General features: G+C 36.2%; 2 protein-coding genes and 2 non-coding genes across 4 annotated transcripts; 3 read left to right on the top strand and 1 right to left on the bottom strand.

The window, feature by feature from the left end:
* The first annotated feature begins 589 nt into the window (after positions 1-589).
* LOC123417005 (50S ribosomal protein L2, chloroplastic) lies at positions 590-3,183 on the top strand. Its single transcript, XM_045106854.1, has 3 exons — positions 590-624; positions 1,116-1,522; positions 2,186-3,183. Exons 1-3 carry the CDS (start codon positions 590-592, stop codon positions 2,614-2,616), a joined length of 873 nt encoding a protein of 290 aa, XP_044962789.1. The 3' UTR covers positions 2,617-3,183.
* An 8,795-nt stretch (positions 3,184-11,978) lies between these two features.
* Positions 11,979-22,483, bottom strand: LOC123417007 (30S ribosomal protein S18, chloroplastic). Its single transcript, XM_045106856.1, has one exon. It carries the CDS (start codon positions 18,077-18,079, stop codon positions 17,567-17,569), a length of 513 nt encoding a protein of 170 aa, XP_044962791.1. The 5' UTR covers positions 18,080-22,483; the 3' UTR covers positions 11,979-17,566.
* On the top strand, positions 19,465-19,538 carry TRNAP-UGG. The gene has a single exon. It is a non-coding gene; the product is annotated as a tRNA-Pro (tRNA).
* On the top strand, positions 19,678-19,751 carry TRNAW-CCA. Its single transcript has one exon. It is a non-coding gene; the product is annotated as a tRNA-Trp (tRNA).
* Positions 22,484-22,500: the final 17 nt, after the last annotated feature.

The raw sequence follows: 22,500 nt of genomic DNA, 5'->3' as shown, positions 1-22,500 counted from the left end.
GTGGAATAAGAAGCCCTCGTACCTTAATGAAAGGAAAATCGTAATTTTTCGTTAGGTATTTGACCAAATAGGATCGTCCAGTTCCTATAGAACCTATCACTAAAATACCCGATAGGGCTAAGCGGAACGAAAAGGGTTTTCCATGAGATGGTAAATGAAAACGATTAGTCCCACACGAGGTTTGGGAATAAGTGATTGTCTGATAATGAGCAAGGAATATACGTCTTTCTGCTAAAGAGGATCTATTAAACTCATAATTCATTAGATCCTTGTTATCAATGCCAACTAGGTATCATAAGGAAATGGATCCCGGTTGTTCAATCCTTTGATAACCAAGGTCATTCTTTGCTAAAGAGAAATGATCACTATGAGTCAGACTCAATAGAATTGGATCCATTCCAAATAGCGAGAATTAGGATTCTTGATCCCTCTCAATCTCTCTTTCAATTCGAGGATCCAGAGAGGTGTTTTCATAGTCATCTCCGAATATTTGCCATCTCGGAATATTTTCGATTTCATTTTTCTATGATATGTCTTTCTATATGAAAATTGGTTATTTACGATGTACGATGATCCCTGTTAAGCATCCATGGCTGAATGGTTAAAGCGCCCAACTCATAATTGGTAAATTTGCGGGTTCAATTCCTGCTGGATGCACACGAACGGGAACATTCCATAAGTCTATTGGAACTGGCTCTCTATCCATGGAATCTCATCCATCATCCATACATAACGAATTGGTATGGTATATTCATACCATAACATAAGAACAATAAGAACTCGAATTCTTATCGATACTGGAACTCAGAGCATAGGAGGGAAAGTCGATTTATGGATGGAATCAAATACGCAGTATTTACAGAAAAAAGTCTTCGTTTATTGGGAAAGAATCAATATACTTTTAATGTCGAATCGGGATTCACTAAGACAGAAATAAAGCATTGGGTCGAACTCTTCTTTGGTGTTAAGGTGGTAGCTGTGAATAGCCATCGACTACCTGGAAAAGGTAGAAGAATAGGACCTATTCTGGGCCATACAATGCATTACAGACGTATGATCATTACCCTTCAACCGGGTTATTCTATTCCACTTCTAGATAGAGAAAAAAACTAAAGGAGAATACTTAATAATACGGCGAAACATTTATACAAAACACCTATCCCGAGCACACGCAAGGGAACCGTAGACAGGCAAGTGAAATCCAATCCACGAAATAATTTGATCCATGGACGGCACCGTTGTGGTAAAGGTCGTAATTCCAGAGGAATCATTACCGCAAGGCATAGAGGGGGAGGTCATAAGCGCCTATACCGTAAAATAGATTTTCGACGGAATCAAAAAGACATATCTGGTAGAATCGTAACCATAGAATACGACCCTAATCGAAATGCATACATTTGTCTCATACACTATGGGGATGGTGAGAAGAGATATATTTTACATCCCAGAGGGGCTATAATTGGAGATACTATTGTTTCTGGTACAAAAGTTCCTATATCAATGGGAAATGCCCTACCTTTGAGTGCGGTTTGAACTATTGATTTACGTAATTGGAAGTAACCAATTAGGTTTACGACGAAACCTAGAAATCGATCACTGATCCAATTTGACTACCTCTACGGGATAGACCTCAACAGAAAACTGTTGAGTAACGGCAGCAAGTGATTGAGTTCAGTAGTTCCTCATAGAAAATTATTGACTCTAGAGATATGGTAATATGGAGAAGACAAAATTGTTTGAAGCACGCACAGAACCGGAAGCGCCCCTTGTTTCAAAGAGAGGAGGACGGGTTATTCACATTTAATTTGATGGTCAGAGGCAAATTGAAAGCTAAGCAGTGGTAATTAAGACCCCCGGGGGAAAATAGGGATGTCTCCTACGTTACCCATAATATGTGGAAGTATCGACGTAATTTCATAGAGTCATTCGATCTGAATGCTACATGAAGAACATAAGCCAGATGACGGAACGCAGAGACCTAGGATGTAGAAGATCATAACATGAGCGATTCGGCAGATTTGGATTCCTTTCCTATATATCCACTCATGTGGTACTTCATCATATGATTCATATAAGATCCATCTGTCTAGAGATCGTCATATACATCTAGAAAGCCGTATGCTTTGGAAGAAGCTTGTACAGTTTGGGAAGGGGTTTTTTGAGAGAAAAGAAGAATCTACTTCAACCGATATGCCCTTAGGCACGGCCATGCATAACATAGAAATCACACGTGGAAGGGGTGGGCAATTAGCTAGAGCAGCAGGTGCTGTAGCGAAACTCATTGCAAAAGAGGGTAAATCGGCCACTTTAAGATTACCATCTGGGGAGGTCCGTTTAGTATCCCAAAATTGCTTAGCAACAGTCGGACAAGTGGGTAATGTTGGGGTGAACCAAAAAAGTTTGGGTAGAGCCGGATCTAAGTGTTGGCTAGGTAAACGCCCCGTAGTAAGAGGGGTAGTTATGAACCCTGTGGACCACCCCCATGGGGGCGGTGAAGGGAAAGCTCCCATTGGTAGAAAAAAACCCACAACCCCTTGGGGTTATCCTGCGCTTGGAAGAAGAACTAGGAAAAGGAAAAAATATAGCGATAGTTTTATTCTTCGTCGCCGTAAGTAAATACGTAACTAGGAATATGGAAAATTGCATTTTTGGAATTTGCAATAATGCGATGGGCGAACGACGGGAATTGAACCCGCGCATGGTGGATTCACAATCCACTGCCTTGATCCACTTGGCTACATCCGCCCCTTATCCAGCTAAAGGATTTTTTTCTTTTTTCCGTTGATCATTATTCTATTTATTCTGACCTCCGTACTTCGATCGAGATATTGGACATAGAATGCCACTCTTTAAAAAGGAAAAAAGGAGTAATCAGCTGTGACACGAAAAAAAACGAATCCTTTTGTAGCTCATCATTTATTGGCAAAGATAGAAAAGGTCAATATGAAGGAGGAGAAAGAAACAATAGTAACGTGGTCCCGGGCATCTAGCATTCTACCCACAATGGTTGGCCATACAATTGCGATTCATAATGGAAAGGAACATATACCTATTTACATAACAAATCCTATGGTAGGTCGCAAATTGGGAGAATTCGTGCCTACTCGGCATTTTACGAGTTATGAAAATGCAAGAAAGGATACTAAATCTCGTCGTTAACTGAATTCTGAATAGAAAGATTAAGAAGAAAAAAAAGATTCAAAATAAAGTAAAGGTAGGCGGGGAATAAACTTATTTATGACAAGTTTCAAACTAGTAAAGTATATCCCTAGGATAAAGAAGAAGAAAAGTGGGCTAAGGAAACTCGCAAGGAAAGTTCCAACCGATCGTCTACTTAAGTTCGAGAGAGTTTTCAAAGCACAAAAACGTATCCCTATGTCTGTTTTCAAAGCACAAAGAGTTCTTGACGAGATTCGGTGGCGTTACTACGAGGAAACTGTTATGATACTGAACCTCATGCCCTATCGAGCATCTTATCCCATCTTAAAGTTGGTTTATTCGGCAGCCGCAAATGCAACTCATTATAGGGATTTCGACAAAGCGAATTTATTCATTACTAAAGCCGAAGTCAGTAGGAGTACTATTATGAAGAAATTCAGACCTCGAGCTCGAGGACGTAGTTTCCCTATAAAAAAAAGCATGTGTCATATAACAATTGTACTAAATATAGTAAAGAAATCTAAATAACCTTTAGATCCATCTAAGATTTCGATTCCCAGTAAAAAAAAATATAGAATAGAAAAATATGGGACAAAAAATAAATCCACTCGGTTTCAGACTTGGTACAACCCAAAAACACCATTCCTTTTGGTTCGCACAACCAAAAAATTATTCTGAAGGTCTACAGGAAGATAAAAAAATAAGGGATTGTATCAAGAACTATATACAAAAGAATAGGAAAAAGGGCTCGAATAGAAAAATAGAATCAGACTCAAGTTCCGAAGTAATTACACATAATAGAAAAATGGACTCAGGTTCAAGTTCCGAAGTAATTACACATATAGAAATTCAAAAAGAAATCGATACGATCCACGTCATAATCCATATTGGATTCCCAAATTTATTAAAGAAAAAAGGAGCAATCGAAGAATTAGAGAAAGATCTACAAAAGGAAATTAACTCTGTAAACCAGAGATTTAATATTTCTATCGAAAAAGTTAAAGAACCTTATAGACAGCCTAACATTCTTGCAGAATATATAGCTTTCCAATTAAAAAATAGAGTTTCATTCCGAAAGGCAATGAAAAAAGCCATTGAATTAACTAAAAAAGCAGATATAAGGGGAGTAAAAGTAAAAATTGCGGGTCGTCTCGGAGGAAAAGAAATTGCACGTGCCGAATCCATTAAAAGGGGCAGACTTCCCCTCCAAACAATCCGCGCTAAAATTGATTATTGCTGCTATCCAATTCGAACTATCTATGGAGTATTAGGTGTAAAAATTTGGATATTCGTAGACGAAGAATAACTAATCTTGTCTTCGAATTCTGTCCATTGATAGAATAAAAAATGACAAGAGACTTTTTTCCTGAAATCCCTGCAAAAGAAGAAATTCTACCTCTTTCTATAAGATTTAATGAAAATTGATAAATCATTTAATATAATTGCTATGCTTAGTGTGTGACTCGTTATTTTTTTTTCTTTTTTAAAGAAAAAAACTTAGTAATTATAGAAAATTAACTAATACTAATAACCAACCTATTGCTTCGTATTGTCGAGATCCTAACTAAGAAACAGTCACTATATGAATAAATACCTCTATCATAAATGAGTAGATGTGTCATATAGTTGTAGCAACTGCACTTTTTTATCTAAAAAAAAAATGGGATTCTAGGTTGTGAAGCAAAACTAAAGGGATGTGGATAAAGGGAGGGATGATAGAAAGAAGGAAGAGGAAATAAATAAGATATAGAATTCCACTGTGTATGGTCTATGAATTACATCATAAAAGGCAATGTGAAAAAGCATCAATATAATAAAACTAATAGAGAATGAAAAATTGTAACTTGAAAGAAGAACTACAAATTTTAAGCAATAATAAAGAGCCGCCCGGGTTAATAAAACTGAGAAAATTAACTCGGAAAGAAATTTTTTGGAAGCTCCGTTGCGGGATTCAGACCTAACCATTCAAGGAGAAGCAGTGGGAACGACAGAACCTATGATTCCATAGGATTTTATTGAAAAGAATCCTAACACTTCATTGGGTGGGATGGCGGAACAAACCAAAAAAATTGTCTTATTTGGTAAGTTTATAAATTAACAAATAAGACAGGAAAGAGTAAATATTCGCCCGCGAAATTCTTATTGAATTAGAATACTTTACCGCGATTCAATAAGAGTAAAAATAAGGATATTTTTTAGAAGGACTACATTATTATCTATAAATATAGAATTTAGATAAATATCCACACACATCTGGATATATTCTAGATCTTCTTTTTTGACTATATATTATATTTTTCTGTTTTAACAAATTCAATATAAAAATAAAAAAAAAACCTAACTTTTTCTATTATCTATTAATGTGTATCTATCCGTACCGTAATATTTTTAAATATTATGGAATTAGAGAAATTTATTTACATGCTTTCTCATTCCATTCGCGAGGAGCTGGATGAGAAGAAACTCTCATGTCCAGTTTTGGAGTAGAGATGGAACTAAGAAAGAGAACCATCGACTATAACCCCAAAAGAACCAGATTTCGCAAACAACATAGAGGAAGAATGAAAGGAAAATCCTTCCGAGGCAATCGTATTTGTTTTGGTAGATATGCTCTTCAAGCACTTGAACCCGCTTGGATCACGGCGAGACAGATAGAAGCAGGACGAAGAGCAATAACACGATATGCACGTCGTGGTGGAAAAATATGGGTACGTATATTTCCCGACAAACCGGTTACACTAAGACCCACGGAAACACGTATGGGCTCGGGAAAGGGGTCCCCCGAATATTGGGTAGCCGTTGTTAAACCAGGTCGTATACTTTATGAAATGGGGGGAGTATCTGAAACTGTAGCTAGAGCAGCTATCTCCATAGCGGCCAGTAAAATGCCCATACGAAGTCAATTTATTCGATTAGAGATATAGAACCCTAAAAGGGGTATGGAAGAAAAAAAATGCCCGGTTTTTCTTTCTGGAAAGACAATATTTCTTTCATCCTTTTGCATTGAAATAACAAATTGAAATCAAAATAATATGATTCAACCTCAGACCCTTTTAAATGTAGCAGACAATAGTGGAGCTCGAAAATTGATGTGTATTCGAGTCATAGGAGCTGCTGGTAATCAGCGATATGCTCGTATTGGTGATGTTATTGTTGCTGTAATCAAAGACGCATTGCCCCAAATGCCTCTAGAAAGATCCGAAGTAATTCGAGCTGTAATTGTACGTACATGTAAAGAATTCAAATGCGAAGACGGTATAATAATCCGCTATGATGACAATGCTGCGGTTATAATTGATCAAAAAGGCAACCCAAAAGGAACTCGAGTTTTTGGCGCGATTGCCGAGGAATTGAGAGAATTGAATTTTACCAAAATAGTTTCATTAGCTCCTGAAGTATTATAAATACTAGTAGGCGAAATTTAGATCAAAGAATTAATATTAGTAGATTGTGTTTTACGTATATGTTTTAAAATCCAAAATGAAAAGAAAAAAAAAGAAAACATGTTGATTATAGAAAAATTAGGAGGAACCTAGAATTAGAGTCTTATGGGCAAGGACACTATTGCTGATTTACTAACTTCTATAAGAAACGCGGACATGAATAAAAAAGGAACAGTTCGAGTAGTATCTACAAATATTACCGAAAACATTGTTAAAATACTTCTACGAGAGGGTTTTCTTGAAAGTGTTCGGAAACATCAGGAACGTAACAGATATTTCTTGGTTTCAACTTTGCGACATCAAAAGAGAAAGACTCGAAAAGGAATATATAGAACAAGAACTTTTTTAAAGCGTATTAGCCGACCCGGCTTACGAATTTATACCAACTATCAAGGAATTCCTAAAGTTTTGGGTGGAATGGGAATTGCTATTCTTTCTACTTCTCGAGGGATAATGACAGATCGAGAAGCTCGACTAAACAGAATTGGGGGAGAAGTCTTATGTTATATATGGTAATCGCCCCGCCTATAGTGCTCGAATTCTACCTCGCCCTTCCTATTTTGAAAATAAAAATGGAAAAATAGGAGAAAAAAATATGACAGAAAAAAAAAATAGGAGAGAAAAAAAAAACCCGAGAGAAGCAAAAGTTACTTTTGAAGGTTTAGTTACGGAAGCCCTACCCAATGGAATGTTCCGCGTTCGGCTAGAGAATGACACCATCATCCTAGGCTATATTTCAGGAAAGATCCGGTCTAGTTCTATACGAATACTGATGGGGGATAGGGTCAAAATTGAAGTAAGTCGTTATGATTCAAGCAAGGGACGTATAATTTATAGACTTCCCCATAAGGATTCGAAGCGTATCGAAGACTCGAAGGATAGCGAAGATTTGAAGGATAGCGAAGATTTGAAGAATACCAAAGATTCAAAGGATTAGGTTTTTCTTTTTTTTTTCTAGGGTAATAAATTCTAAGTTCTAAAATTCAAGCGAAGAGACTTATTTTTTTCCAAAATATTAGATTCATAGTTTAAAAAAGGATACGGAAATATGAAAATAAGAGCTTCCGTTCGTAAAATTTGTACAAAATGTCGACTGATTCGTAGGCGTGGACGAATTAGAGTGATTTGCTCTAATCCGAAGCATAAACAAAGACAGGGGTAATCTTTCGAAAAAGAACTTTACTGTCTAAAAAGTAAAAAAAAAGTACCCGCGGAAATGTTCCAATTCCAAATAAAATAATTTCAAATAATTAAAGTAAAGGGTGTATTTTACCCTGAAACGGATATCTTTGTATCTTTTTTTTTATTTCTAACTCATATTTATGAGATAATAAAATATGGCAAAAGCTATACCAAAAATTGGTTCACGTAAGAAAGTGCGTATTGGTTTACGTAGGAATGCACGTTTTAGTTTACGGAAGAGTGCACGTAGAATAACAAAAGGGGTTATTCATGTTCAAGCTAGTTTCAACAATACCATTATAACTGTTACAGACCCACAAGGTCGGGTGGTTTTCTGGTCCTCGGCCGGTACTTGTGGATTCAAAAGCTCAAGAAAAGCATCACCCTATGCTGGTCAAAGAACAGCAGTAGATGCTATTCGTACAGTAGGTTTGCAACGAGCAGAAGTTATGGTAAAGGGCGCTGGTAGTGGAAGAGATGCCGCATTACGAGCCATTGCTAAAAGTGGTGTGCGATTAAGTTGTATACGCGATGTAACACCTATGCCGCATAATGGATGTCGACCACCTAAAAAAAGACGTCTGTAAAAGAATTAACCCGCTTTCAACTTTCAAGAGAAATAAACGATTCAATGATAAAATAATAATACTAGTCTATTATGGTTCGAGAGGAGGTAGCAGGATCCACTCAAACACTACAGTGGAAGTGTGTTGAATCAAGAGTAGATAGTAAGCGTCTTTATTATGGTCGTTTCATTCTGTCCCCGCTTAGAAAAGGTCAAGCGGACACCGTTGGTATTGCCTTGCGAAGAGCTTTACTTGGCGAAATAGAAGGAACATGTATCACACGTGCAAAATTTGGGAGCGTGCCACACGAATATTCTACAATAGCAGGTATTGAAGAATCCGTACAAGAAATTTTACTAAATTTGAAAGAAATTGTATTGAGAAGTAATCTCTATGGAGTTAGAGACGCATCAATTTGCGTCAAAGGTCCTAGATACATAACTGCTCAAGATATCATCTTACCGCCTTCCGTAGAAACCGTTGATACGGCACAACCTATAGCTAACTTGACAGAGCCCATTGATTTCTGTATTGATTTACAGATCAAGAGAGATCGTGGATATCAGACAGAACTCAGAAAGAACTATCAAGATGGAAGTTATCCTATAGATGCTGTATCCATGCCTGTTCGAAATGTGAATTATAGTATTTTTTCTTGTGGGAATGGAAATGAAAAACACGAGATACTTTTTCTAGAAATATGGACTAATGGAAGTTTAACCCCTAAGGAAGCGCTTTATGAGGCTTCTCGTAATTTGATTGATTTATTTCTTCCTTTTCTACACGCCGAGGAAGAGGGCACTAGTTTCGAAGAAAATAAAAACAGGTTTACTCCACCCCTTTTTACTTTTCAAAAAAGATTAACTAATCTAAAGAAAAACAAAAAAGGAATTCCATTGAATTGTATTTTTATTGATCAATTAGAATTAACTTCTAGAACATATAATTGTCTAAAAAGGGCCAATATACATACACTATTGGACCTTTTGAGTAAGACTGAAGAAGATCTTATGAGAATTGACAGTTTTCGTATGGAAGATAGAAAACATATATGGGACACTCTAGAGAAGCATCTCCCAATTGATTTACTTAAGAATAAACTCTCGTTTTAAATCCATTGCAATTTTTTTTCTTCTTCTTTTTCGAGTTAGAATAGAATAAAAAGAAAAAAGAAAACAATTTTGCATCTTTGGTACAATCTATATTTTCGCGAAATGGATCATAATAAAATAATAAAATGGATTTTAGGTATCTAGGGAAGATTCTACTTGGAAGTAACTATTTCCTAGATACCTATGGTACTTCATGGTTGAATGAATCAAAAAAAATCTAAAAAAGACCTAAAGTTAACGATTTATCAATGGGTAGTGTTGCTCCAATACCTAACCAAAGAGCTACTACAGTACCGATTAAAAAAACGGTCGTAGCTACTGGGCGGCGAAATGGATTTTGGAATTTATTGACATTCTCTAGAAAAGGTACTGTCAATAAGCCTGTTGGCACAGAAACCATTAAGAGAACGCCCAATAACTTATTGGGTACCGTACGGAGTATTTGAAACACGGGAAAGAAGTACCACTCGGGTAATATTTCCAAAGGAGTTGCAAACGGGTCTGCCGGTTCACCAATCATTGATGGCTCGAGAACCGCTAAACCTACATTACATGCAATAGTACCTAGAATTACTACTGGAAAAATATATAAAAGATCGTTGGGCCATGCGGGTTCCCCGTAATAATTATGTCCCATCCCTTTAGCTAATTTAGCTCTTAATACAGGATCATTTAAGTCTGGTTTCTTTGTTATTGGGATAGGTGAACTCTTTAGGATCCATCCCCCAAAGGAACCGGACATGAGAATTTATCATCATCCGGCTCGAGCAAGAGTGAAAGAAATAAGACCGCGGAAGATCCTTAATAGAATTAAGGTATATAATGACTCAATGACTCTAGACAAAAAAAGCTTTATCAGATTCTCTTTTCCAAAGTTGCACCTACCACTACTCATTGAAAATAATCCTATTCTTATGGGTAAATGCTCAATATCCAAGTGGGCTTACAAATTTGATCATGATCAATTGCTTTGTGGATTGTCTCATGTCTCTTGATTAGTTGGTATTTATCCCCTCAATATCGCAAGTTTCTTACCTCCAAACAAAATATTTACTTGTTACTAATAAAAAATCAAAAAGTTTAGCCTACATTCTTCCTTAGATCCCTTCTTTTACTCCGATAGTATTGCGGATCACAATCGATGCAAAGAAAATGAATGCATTTCCATACTATAATAAAAAGGTAAGTGTAATAAATAGAGAATTGGATCATGTCACATGACTGATTCCATTTCCACTCTATGGGATCTTACGGAGCCTGTTCATGGATGACATGGTTGCGGTATGATCATAGAAGATATTCTCCTCAAGTGAACCAGCCTATCCTTCCTAGGTAGGGGACTTACATGTTGATTGGATGCGGAGACACCTTTGGTTGTGAATTCTAATGTGGCAGATCCAATTCTTTATCTGCATGGCCAAATCAATAATTCAAGTCACACACTCCCATAATCCGCCTTTTTTCTTTCGTAAAATTAACTTCAACTATTTGTATCGTATAAAAATACTTCGGAGTTGAAGAGAAGTATCCAAATGACATGTGTTATTTTACAATAACCCATGCTTGTAGCAATGAAATACCACAACCTACCCGATATGATATATGAGAATTAGAATTCTCTATGATATGCCTTCCCTATAAAGGACCCGAAATACCTTGCTTACGTATCATTGGAAAGTGCATTAACATAAATACGGCAGTAAGCAGAGGCAGTACAAAGGTATGTAAACTATAAAAACGAGTCAAAGTGGATTGGCCCACACTAGCACTTCCGCGTAATAACTCCACTAAAGGCGATCCTATTACCGGAATGGCGTCAGGTACACCTGTCACAATTTTGACTGCCCAATAGCCAATTTGATCCCAAGGCAAAGAATAACCAGTTACACCAAATGATGCAGTCAAAACAGCCAAAACCACACCTGTCACCCAAGTTAATTCACGGGGTTTTTTAAATCCCCCTGTGAGATACACACGAAATACATGCAGGATCATCATTAAAACCATCATACTTGCTGACCATCGATGAACTGATCGGATTAACCAACCAAAGTTGGCCTCGGTCATTATGTATTGAACCGAGGAAAAAGCCTCTGTAACGGTTGGTCGGTAGTAAAAAGTCATAGCAAAACCGGTAGCGACTTGTACTAGAAAACAAGTAAGTGTAATTCCCCCTAAACAATAAAATATGTTGACATGGGGAGGAACATATTTACTAGTTATATCATCCGCAATTGCCTGAATCTCAAGACGTTCCTCAAACCAATCATATACTTTATTGAGATAGGTAACTAACCCACGCCCCCCTCTAAGAGCCGTATATGAAAATTTCATCTCGTACGGCTCAAGCAGAAACACACAAATTTTCAACGAATATTAGAAAAAAGGTTCAAAACTTCATCAGCCACTGAATCGGGTCGATTTGCCTTGAAGATAGCAAATAAAAAAAATCCGGAATATCTTCTTTGTGATGATAATGCCAAAAAATCTCAAGTTGGCGCGTCTTTCTTTCTTCCTTTCCCTTATGTTGGTCATTAGAGGCTTCTTGACTTTTCTCTTCCCTATTTTGGATTTTTTTTTATGCGTAATATAGAAATTATCTTGTTGTGATCCTATGAATCAGTTCAATTAAAACCTTAGATTCATACTAGAGCCACGATGATTTAGTCTCAAGCTAAACAAAAGGCAAGGGTTCTTCGAATAAGAACCGCTTGATAATCATTTATTGAAATTGAATCAGTGTAATGACTCGACAAAATCGATAGAAAAAAAGTTGTCTTTTGGGCAAACAAAATTGTAAGGAAGAAAATTTCTTTTTTATTTTTATTTAAGAACTACTTGAATTTTTCAGTCTGGTTGCGAGGTCTTAATAGTGAGTATGAATCATAGTTCCATTTTTTTTGATCCACTCTATCTATTTCGTGTTCCAGATACTAGAATAAATAATATCTGACGAATTAGAATCATCTTGATAGAGATAACAGGCCCTTTCTATGTATTATCAATAGGATCAATTCTAACAAGTCACACACTCATATTCCAGAGATACCGAAACAAAAAAATTCCGCGGTCGAACTACCATAATATCTAGAAATGTAGAGCTTAAACTAGAAAGGCTTTTTTGGATGGAAAAACTCTGACTTCCTAGTTTTAGTTAGTAGAAACCTAATTGGTTAAAATTCCATCCAGTAAAATGGAAGAATTATAAATTTCTAAAATGATAGATAGGAATATAGCGAATAAAGCCATTGCGACCCCCATAAAAGGAGTAGTCCCCCAACCCGGGGCGACTTTCCCATATTCCGAATTCAAGGGTTTCAGTAAACTACCTGCACCAGTTCGTTTTGGCCTAGGTTTAGAACTATCTTCAACGGTTTGTGTAGCCATAAATTATATTTAATCATTGGTGTTGACTTTGTATACTATTCCGTTGTAGTTGTAAATACACGATCTTTTCGTAGATCCATTGTAATCTTGAAATTCTATAAAAATGGAAACAGCAACTTTAGTCGCCATCTCCATATCTGGTTTACTTGTAAGCTTTACTGGGTATGCCTTATATACCGCGTTTGGGCAACCCTCTCAACAATTAAGAGATCCATTCGAAGAACACGGAGACTAATTTAAGTAAGAAGTCCCCCTATCTGGGAGACTTCTTACTTAAATGAAATTATTTTATTCTTTTAGTTGGAGTTGGTGGAACCTTAGGTGGTTCTCGGAAGAAGATAGCGAAAAAAATTATCCCTAAAGTCGAAACTAAAAGGAACGTATAAACCAATGCTTCCATAGATTCGATCGTGGTTTATTTACAATTATAACTTCCACACCTATTCATTTGTCATTTGGGAGAATTTCCCATATAAAGAAAGAAAAAGAGTCAAAGAAAGGATGGGAGATGTCAAATCAAAAAAGAGAGGTGAAAGATACCATAACAATGTGTATCAGACTGCCTGTTTCTTTGTAGTTGGATCTCCCACTTTTTGGAATGTTCCAAATTCCACTTGAGCATCCAAATCTGGATCAATACCAGCAAAAACATCTCGGAACAATGTTCTAGCGCCATGCCAAATGTGTCCGAAAAAGAAGAGCAAAGCAAAGGTAGCATGACCAAAAGTGAACCAACCCCTTGGACTGCTGCGAAAAACACCATCGGATTTCAAAGTAGCCCGGTCTAATTCAAAAATTTCCCCTAATTGAGAACGCCTCGCATATTTTTTTACAGTAGCAGGATCAGAATAATTTACTCCATTAAGTTCGCCACCATAGAACTCCACCGTTACGCCTACTTGTTCAACACTATATTTGGATTCTGCTCTTCTAAAAGGAACGTCCGCTCTAACAATTCCCTCCTCATCTACCAAAACAACCGGAAATGTTTCAAAAAAAGTAGGCATACGGCGTACAAAAAGCTCACGTCCTTCTTTATCTCTAAAGACGGGATGTCCTAACCATCCAACAGCTATTCCATCCCCATTGTCCATTGAGCCCGCTCTGAATAATCCCCCTTTTGCCGGATTATTACCAATATAATCATAAAAGGCTAATTTTTCGGGAATTTTAGACCAAGCTTCTGATAAACTAAGATTTTCGGCTAAACCATTGCTAACTCTTCGATATATTTCTTGCTGAAAGTATCCCTGATCCCACTGATAACGAGTAGGCCCAAATAATTCGATTGGGGTCGTTGCTGACCCATACCACATAGTTCCAGCAACTACGAAAGCTGCAAAAAAAACAGCAGCGATACTACTGGAAAGTACAGTTTCAATATTGCCCATACGTAATCCTTTATATAGACGTTGAGGCGGACGGACACTAAGATGGAATAAGCCCGCTAATATACCCAATGTACCCGCAGCAATATGATGAGAAGCTATTCCCCCCGGAACAAAAGGATCAAAACCTTCTGCACCCCACGCTGGATTTACAGCTTGTACTTTTCCAGTTAGTCCATAAGGATCGGATACCCATATCCCAGGACCATACAAACCCGTTACATGAAATGCCCCAAAGCCAAAGCAAGCCACCCCTGCAAGAAATAAATGAATTCCAAAGATCTTGGGCAAATCCAAAGAGGGTTTTCCCGTCCGCTCATCAGAGAATATTTCTAGGTCCCAATATACCCAATGCCAGATCGCTGCCAAGAAACACAAGCCAGAAAACACAATATGCGTAGCTGCCACACCTTCATAACTCCAAATACCCGGATTTGTTACAGTTCCTCCTGAAATACTCCAACCACCCCACGAATCCGTTATTCCTAAACGAGTCATGAAGGGAATTACGAACATACCTTGTCTCCACATTGGATCCAGAACAGGATCAGAGGGATCAAAAACTGCTAATTCGTATAAAGCCATTGAGCCAGCCCAACCAGAAACTAGAGCTGTGTGCATTATATGCACCGCAAGCAATCGACCCGGATCATTCAATACGACAGTATGAACACGATACCAAGGCAAACCCATGGAAATACCCCTTTAGCAAAGAAAAATAGACACGATGTCGCTTTATTTTATCGCATTGAAAAAGATTATCCATTGTACCTAACCCTTCTAGGGGATTCTGTGTCAGAAAGCGCGAATATTTATTTCATTCCATTAAAAATAAGAAGCCAATTCTGTTCATAAGAAGAAAGAGAAGCAGATCTATTCTATACTCGATAAGTGCCAATATGCAATGGGTAACTTGGCCAATTTGGAAAAAACGAAGAATAGATCGCTACCCCTCTTTGTTTAGCATTCGAATCACCCATTCCTTTTTCTTTATTCAATCTGTCTTACCTTTCTTATATGTATAACCTTTCCATCTATGTATTAATAGAATCTATAGTATTCATATAGAATAGAATAAGAATAAAATAGAATAGAATAAGAATAAAAATTAAGACAATAAACTGCAGATTCTTTCTTTCTGTTCCATTCTTACGTTTCCATATTAAAGTGTTTCTTACTTAAATTTAATAATATTAATCTAATATGCCCATTGGTGTTCCAAAAGTACCTTACCGGATTCCTGGAGATGAAGAAGCGACTTGGGTTGACTTATACAATGTTATGTATCGAGAAAGGACACTTTTTTTAGGTCAAGAGATTCGTTGCGAGATCACGAATCATATTACAGGTCTCATGGTATATCTGAGTATAGAAGATGGAATTAGTGATATTTTTTTGTTTATAAACTCCCCAGGCGGTTGGCTAATCTCAGGAATGGCTATTTTTGATACGATGCAAACGGTGACACCAGATATATATACAATATGCCTCGGAATAGCCGCGTCCATGGCGTCCTTCATTCTGCTTGGAGGAGAACCCGCCAAGCGTATAGCATTCCCTCACGCGAGGATTATGCTTCACCAACCTGCTAGTGCTTATTATCGGGCAAGGACACCAGAATTTTTACTAGAAGTAGAAGAGTTACACAAAGTTCGCGAAATGATCACAAGGGTTTATGCACTAAGAACAGGCAAGCCTTTTTGGGTTGTATCCGAAGACATGGAAAGGGATGTTTTTATGTCAGCAGACGAAGCCAAAGCTTATGGACTTGTCGATATTGTAGGGGATGAAATGATTGACAAGCACTGCGATACTGATCCAGTGTGGTTTCCGGAAATGTTTAAGGATTGGTAGTGTCCGGATTTCTTGTAAAGTTATTTCACAGCTAAATTCGTGTTTTCCTCGATTTAATAGAAAATAGAAAGACTTCATGATGAGCAATCATCAGGTTAAGATGGATCTAAACCAATCCATTTTTTTCTATATACATACAACATGCCAACGGTTAAACAACTTATTAGAAACGCAAGACAGCCAATACGAAATGCTAGAAAAACGGCTGCGCTTAAAGGATGCCCTCAGCGTCGAGGAACATGTGCTAGGGTGTATGTGCGACTCGTTCAGATCATGACTTCAAACAAATATAAAAAAAATTTGAAGTATCCCTGATTAGTACCAATGAATAGGATATAGCTTCTCTATCCTAGATTTCTATGGTATATGGAATTTCTGGTTTCCTTTGGTGCAAATCGAATTATCTAAATTTGGAAATAAGAAGCAATTCTCCCATTGGTAGCAAATGGTTATCCATTAAGCGGAGGAAATAGTAATAAAAAGAAAAAGGCTTATGCTCTTTTATCTTATAAAGAACGGACTAACAGGGTCAGCTACTTAGCCAACTTTCATAATTAAATACCGTCACTGTATGGATAACTCTTATTGTGAAAAGAGCTATTTACTCTATAATGGATAGGTAGAGCCAAAGAATGTGAACTATACAAGTTCGTAATACTTTTTGATGAAAGAAAGGGCTCCGGTGTATAGAGAGGGCCTCACCGTTTAAAAGGGAACCATAGAAACGATGGAACCCACTATTTTTTTTAGTATTATTTAGAATGAATTTGTTATTTCGTATAGAAATAACTGAACGGAGTGGAATAAAAAATCGTGGTTGGGAAGGTTACTATAGCAAAAGCCATTGGAATTAATATTTTATATATCGGAATAATTAGTTTTGTTATTAATGAGAAAAAGGGTGGCTAAAAGAAGAGAAATCATTAGTTATTCATTAAGGTTAATTTGATTCAATGACCAGAGTTCCGCGAGGATATATAGCCCGGAGACGACGAACAAAAATGCGTTCATTTGCCTCAAACTTTAGAGGGGCTCATTTAAGACTTAATCGAATGATTACCCAACAAGTAAAAAGAGCTTTTGTTTCCTCTCATCGAGATAGAGGTAGGCAAAAGAGGGATTTTCGTCGTTTGTGGATCACTCGGATAAACGCAGCAACGCGGGTATATAAAGTATTCGATAGTTATAGTAAATTAATACACAACCTGTACAAGAAGAAATTGATTCTTAATCGTAAAATGCTTGCACAAGTAGCTGTATCAAATCCAAATAATCTTTACACGATTTCCAATAAAATAAAGATCATCAATTAAAGGTATAAATAAAGTAATATACTGGAATAATAAAAGATGAATTCCCGGAGAGGGAACTCCGGGAAGATACAATAAATTAAGATTAAGTGGTAGGAATCGACGAGCTGGATTACTTTCTTTATAATATATATAGGTCTGGCCCTTGCGAATTCGAATAAAACATCAACAATCGGAACTTAAGTTCCGGTTGTTGTTTCTTAAATTTTGGTTGTAGTTTCTTAAGTTTCGATTGGAATTGTACTTTTGCGTTAATTGAGGAATATGTCTATTTTTTCTGGGTCTAGAACCTGTAATTATTGAAATTGACTGGGCTTGAAATTGTTTTTCGTTCTCATAGTTACGAAACGGTAAAAAAGATAAAATACGAGCCTGTTTTATAGCAAGAGTAATTAATCGTTGTTGTTTCAAGGTTAATCTATTTATTCGTCTCGATAATATTTTTCCTTGTTCACTAATAAATCTATTAATTAAACTCATGTTTCTATAATCAATTCGATCTCCCGGGCCAATCCGGGGACGCCTACGAAAAGGTTGTTTAGATTTACGAAAAGGTTGTTTGAATTTACGAAAAGTTTGCTTGGATTTACGAAAGGGTTGCTTGGATTTATTAAAAGTTTGCTTGGATTTACTAAAGGGTTGCTTAGATTTAAGAAAAGGTTGTTTAGATGTATACATGATTTATTCCTTATTTAATTTAAAATTGGAAAATGCACTTCTTTATTTTATTAATTTAGGATCCAGAAGAAGTAGTTTTTCTTTGATCCATATCTTATTTGATTCATATTTATAGTATATGAATACCCTCTATACATATGAAATAATATCGACCGGAAATCAGATGAGTTGATTTGTATTTTGTATTCTATACTATGTTTTATTTATATATAAAATATGAAGTTCTTACTCTTTCTGTTGTTTGGAAAGATCGAATACACGATGTTCCTATTTCTTTATTTCGTGATGAGTCGTATGCTTGCGACAATAACGACAAAATTTTTTGAATTCTAATTGTCCGGGTGTATTGTGGCGATTCTTTTGAGTACTATATCTAGAAATCCCCGTCGATTCCTCATTGGCACCTTTTCGAACACAACTGATGCATTCCAAAATAACTCTGATTCTAACATCTTTTCCCTTGGCCATGAACCTCCTTTTCCTTTTGGATTGACTTAATTTAATTCTTCTACTTATTCTTTTATTCTTCTATTTTGAATCCGAAGAAGAAGAATAAAATTCATTAGAATAATTTTTTTTTATTCTTAAATTAAGTAATAAAAAATAGAGAAATAATTAAAGAATACAATCCTTGTCGAATTAGCAAAGATTTTGGTTCGAAATCCTTTCATTTAATTAGTCAGCCCCGCCTTTTTCTATGCTCTGATTTCTGAGGCCTGATTTAGCTTGGGTACCCCTTTAAATTGAATTTCTATTTTTAAAAATAGGGTTTACCAAATTTTTAATGACTCTGAGGTTCAACCCAATCCATCTTTTCTTTCTTTTTCCTTCCGATACTAAAAAAAGATTGAAAAGGATAAGATAAAATTTTGTCATATCACGAAGAAATCTATCCCTCCCATAGCAATAACTAGAATTAAAAAAAAGGGAATGACAAAGCATCCGGGAATAAACGATTAATTTCTATCAATAAACCTGCTAAAGCACCAAACCATAGAGTACTTAGCACGGGTGCTACAGAGAGATATGTTTTTATATCCCGCATTGAAAATCCTCCTTCCTTGTTGGAATACATATATGATCATAAACTTATGCTATATATAAACTGAACCATAATCGACGAAATTTTCCGAAATTGTCCTATCCCTAAAAAATAAAAAGATGACCCCTTCTTCCTATATATTATCAAGGAAAAGTAATCTTTCTTTTATAGGCGAAATTCTATTGGATTTTAGCTGTATATAATTCCTTAATTATATGAGACCAAAAAGAAGAAATGACACGAGGGTTCTATATATAGATAGAGAAAGAATAAGAAAATTATGATGTGGAAAAGAAGACAGGAATTGTGTACAATGGCATTGCACAACAATTTAATTTGGAAAAGGGATGTAGCGCAGCTTGGTAGCGCGTTTGTTTTGGGTACAAAATGTCACAGGTTCAAATCCTGTCATCCCTACCTATTACTTCTTTCTTCTTTATAGGCAGTAGCAACGAGATCAATTAAAGTAAAGTGGGTATAACTGGAATTTGTGGAGACTATACGTACGTGAGATACATTAGGAATAGAAAAAGATTTTCTTTTTGAATGAATGAAAGCGCTCTTAGTTCAGTTCGGTAGAACGCGGGTCTCCAAAACCCGATGTCGTAGGTTCAAATCCTACAGAGCGTGATTCCATCTATCTTATGTCGAAGCAGAGTAAAATAATTTAACAAAATTGAATTGTAACTCCAATTTGACCTCCTCCAGACCAGAGAGGAGGTCAATAAAAAAAAAAAAATGACTCAATCAAAGATCCAACTGATCCCCACGCCTGTATTGCAAATACGCAGTCACGAATAATCCCGCTAAAGTAATAGGAATTAGGCCTAAGACGATTCCAAATAGAAAAACTTCAATCATTTCGATTTGTTCGGGGGGATAAAAAAAGAGGTACGATCTATCCCTAAATAGTACTCTAAATTATCCACGAATCTCAATGACCAAGAAAAGAATTCCTAATTAGTCTGGAAAAGAGTCGTAGAATATCAGGAATCCCAAAGAAAGATTTTGCTTTTCTGAATTATTATTATTCAGTCAATTCAAATAAGACGTATCTTGTTCAAGCCAATAAATAGAGCTGGGGTTATAGTTAAAGCAGCCAGTAGAAAACCGAAATAACTAGTTAAAGTAAGCATGAAAGAGTTAAATTCCATTTATTTTTTTTTACTACACTACATATGTTGGTAAAGCATTTACCTAAGTTATGGAAAATTCATAATTCATCAGTTATTTTAGATAATACTAAAAAACAAGATAGAGTGAGATACAGAAGTGTAAAAGAAAGTGGATTCATCAGATGATACATGAGTCCCTAATTTCGAATCAAGAGATTTGTTATGGAATTTTTCAATTGAGTAAAGTAATAATATTAAGAACTAGATCATATAACCCCATTGAATGAAAAAATGAAATTGGATTTTCAGGGAAATTTCGGAATAAGAGATAAATAAACAATTGAATTTGAAAAAAAAACTTCTTTCTATTTTGGATAATTTCTTTTTCAATAGGACCCTCTTTTTGGACTGAACGATCGAATATTCCCCTATTCCTTCTTATTTTAATTTTAACTGATTGTATTCTATATGGAATAAGAGGAGAAGAAAAGCATTCCACGACCTCCCGAGGGTCTGTTAAAAAAAAAAGAAAGCTCTTCCTTGAATTTACTTTATTTTTATTCCTTTTTCGAACTCCAACCAAAGTAGATTCGAAGACGAGTCACTTCAATTATCCTTTTAAGTTCTATTCTATCTTCTGTCTTTCCCTATTTCATCTCGTAAAGTTCCACGCTCGCAGTTTGGTCAAGAAAGTTAGACCTAATCCAACAAACAAGACAAGGATTAATTACGAATTATGAAAGGATAAATTTCACATATATATACTTGTCCTTGTATTGTGTCAGTATGAGAATATCCTTCCTAAATTATTTATCCAAACCTATTGATCATTAACTTAGATTTTCCCAAGATTTTGGCTGCTATTCCGAATTACTCTATTATTCCGAAGCCAAGGAAAATAAATAGAACCTACAAAAAAGGGGTTTTCTATTGACGCCTTGAATAACATATAGCTTACCTATAGACAAAAAAAAGTAATTATGTTTCGGAACCAGGCAAAACCAGATTGCTGTGCCATAGGAAGGATAGCTATACTAATTCGGTATACTCAAAATACACCTTTGGTACAAAATTGACAATCTCACAAGGATGAAATATCAGTAATTTTCTATTTACTGGTTGATCCCATCTTTTACGGAATCAATTCCTTTTTTGAATGTACAAAAATTTTGGGAGTTCAGCATGTCTGGAAGCACGGGAGAACGTTCTTTTGCTGATATTATTACCAGTATTCGATACTGGGTTATTCATAGCATTACTATACCTTCCCTATTCATTGCGGGTTGGTTATTTGTCAGTACGGGTTTAGCTTATGACGTGTTTGGAAGTCCTAGGCCAAACGAATATTTCACGGAAAGCCGACAAGGAATTCCGTTAATAACCGACCGTTTTGATTCTTTAGAACAACTCGATGAATTTAGTAGATCCTTTTAGGAGGCCCTCAATGACCATAGATCGAACCTATCCTATTTTTACAGTGCGATGGCTGGCTATTCACGGACTAGCTGTACCTACTGTTTTTTTCTTGGGATCAATATCAGCAATGCAGTTCATCCAACGATAAACCAAATTCCAACTATAGAACTATGACACAATCAAACCCGAATGAACAAAATGTTGAATTGAATCGTACCAGTCTATACTGGGGTTTATTACTCATTTTTGTACTTGCTGTTTTATTTTCCAATTACTTCTTCAATTGAGAGAAAGAAAGAGACTAATAAGAATTCTCTTATCCCATTTGGAAAGATACCATCCTTATAACTACCCATGACTGTTTTTGTCTCTAGCATGACCAATTGATAAAATGTGGAGGAAAGTAGGGGAAATGGCCGATACTACTGGAAGAATTCCTCTTTGGCTGATAGGTACTGTAGCTGGTATTCCTGTGATTGGTTTAGTAGGTGTTTTCTTTTATGGTTCATATTCTGGATTGGGTTCATCTCTATAGTAATCGGAGGGACCAGATTGTAAACATGAAAAAGTAGGAGCTTAGCGGGTCCTTACCCCCTTTATCTGATTAGAGCGGAAAGGACCCGCGGAATTTTTACTCTTATAACGCGAATTGAATCTATTCGATTCACTCTTATGAAGCAACAAGAAAAAGAGATCACTCGAGGATCCAATATCTTATTCCACAAAGGAAGTATCCTGAAAATCCTTGATTTAGTTTCGAGTAATAAACTAATAAAACCTTAATCAAAACTATTCAACTAGCCTAAAAATAAAAAAAAAACCTTCAATGGAAGAGTTTACTTTTTTTT

This window comes from Hordeum vulgare, unplaced genomic scaffold (assembly GCF_904849725.1).
Source record: "Hordeum vulgare subsp. vulgare unplaced genomic scaffold, MorexV3_pseudomolecules_assembly, whole genome shotgun sequence".
NCBI classification, from domain to species: Eukaryota; Viridiplantae; Streptophyta; class Magnoliopsida; order Poales; family Poaceae; genus Hordeum; species Hordeum vulgare.
The sequence above is the reverse complement of the archived record's forward strand: the minus strand, read 5'-3'. Positions and strand labels throughout refer to the sequence as shown.

Bases quoted from the DNA above. Each gene is read 5' to 3' on its own strand.
- LOC123417007 (XM_045106856.1), bottom strand. From the start codon at position 18,079: ATGTATACATCTAAACAACCTTTTCTTAAATCTAAGCAACCCTTTAGT.
- LOC123417005 (XM_045106854.1), top strand. From the start codon at position 590: ATGGCTGAATGGTTAAAGCGCCCAACTCATAATTG. The intron at 625-1,115 runs GTAAATTTGCGG...AAAAAACTAAAG, and splicing joins AAGCGCCCAACTCATAATTG to GAGAATACTTAATAATACGG. The intron at 1,523-2,185 runs GTGCGGTTTGAA...AATCTACTTCAA, and splicing joins GGGAAATGCCCTACCTTTGA to CCGATATGCCCTTAGGCACG.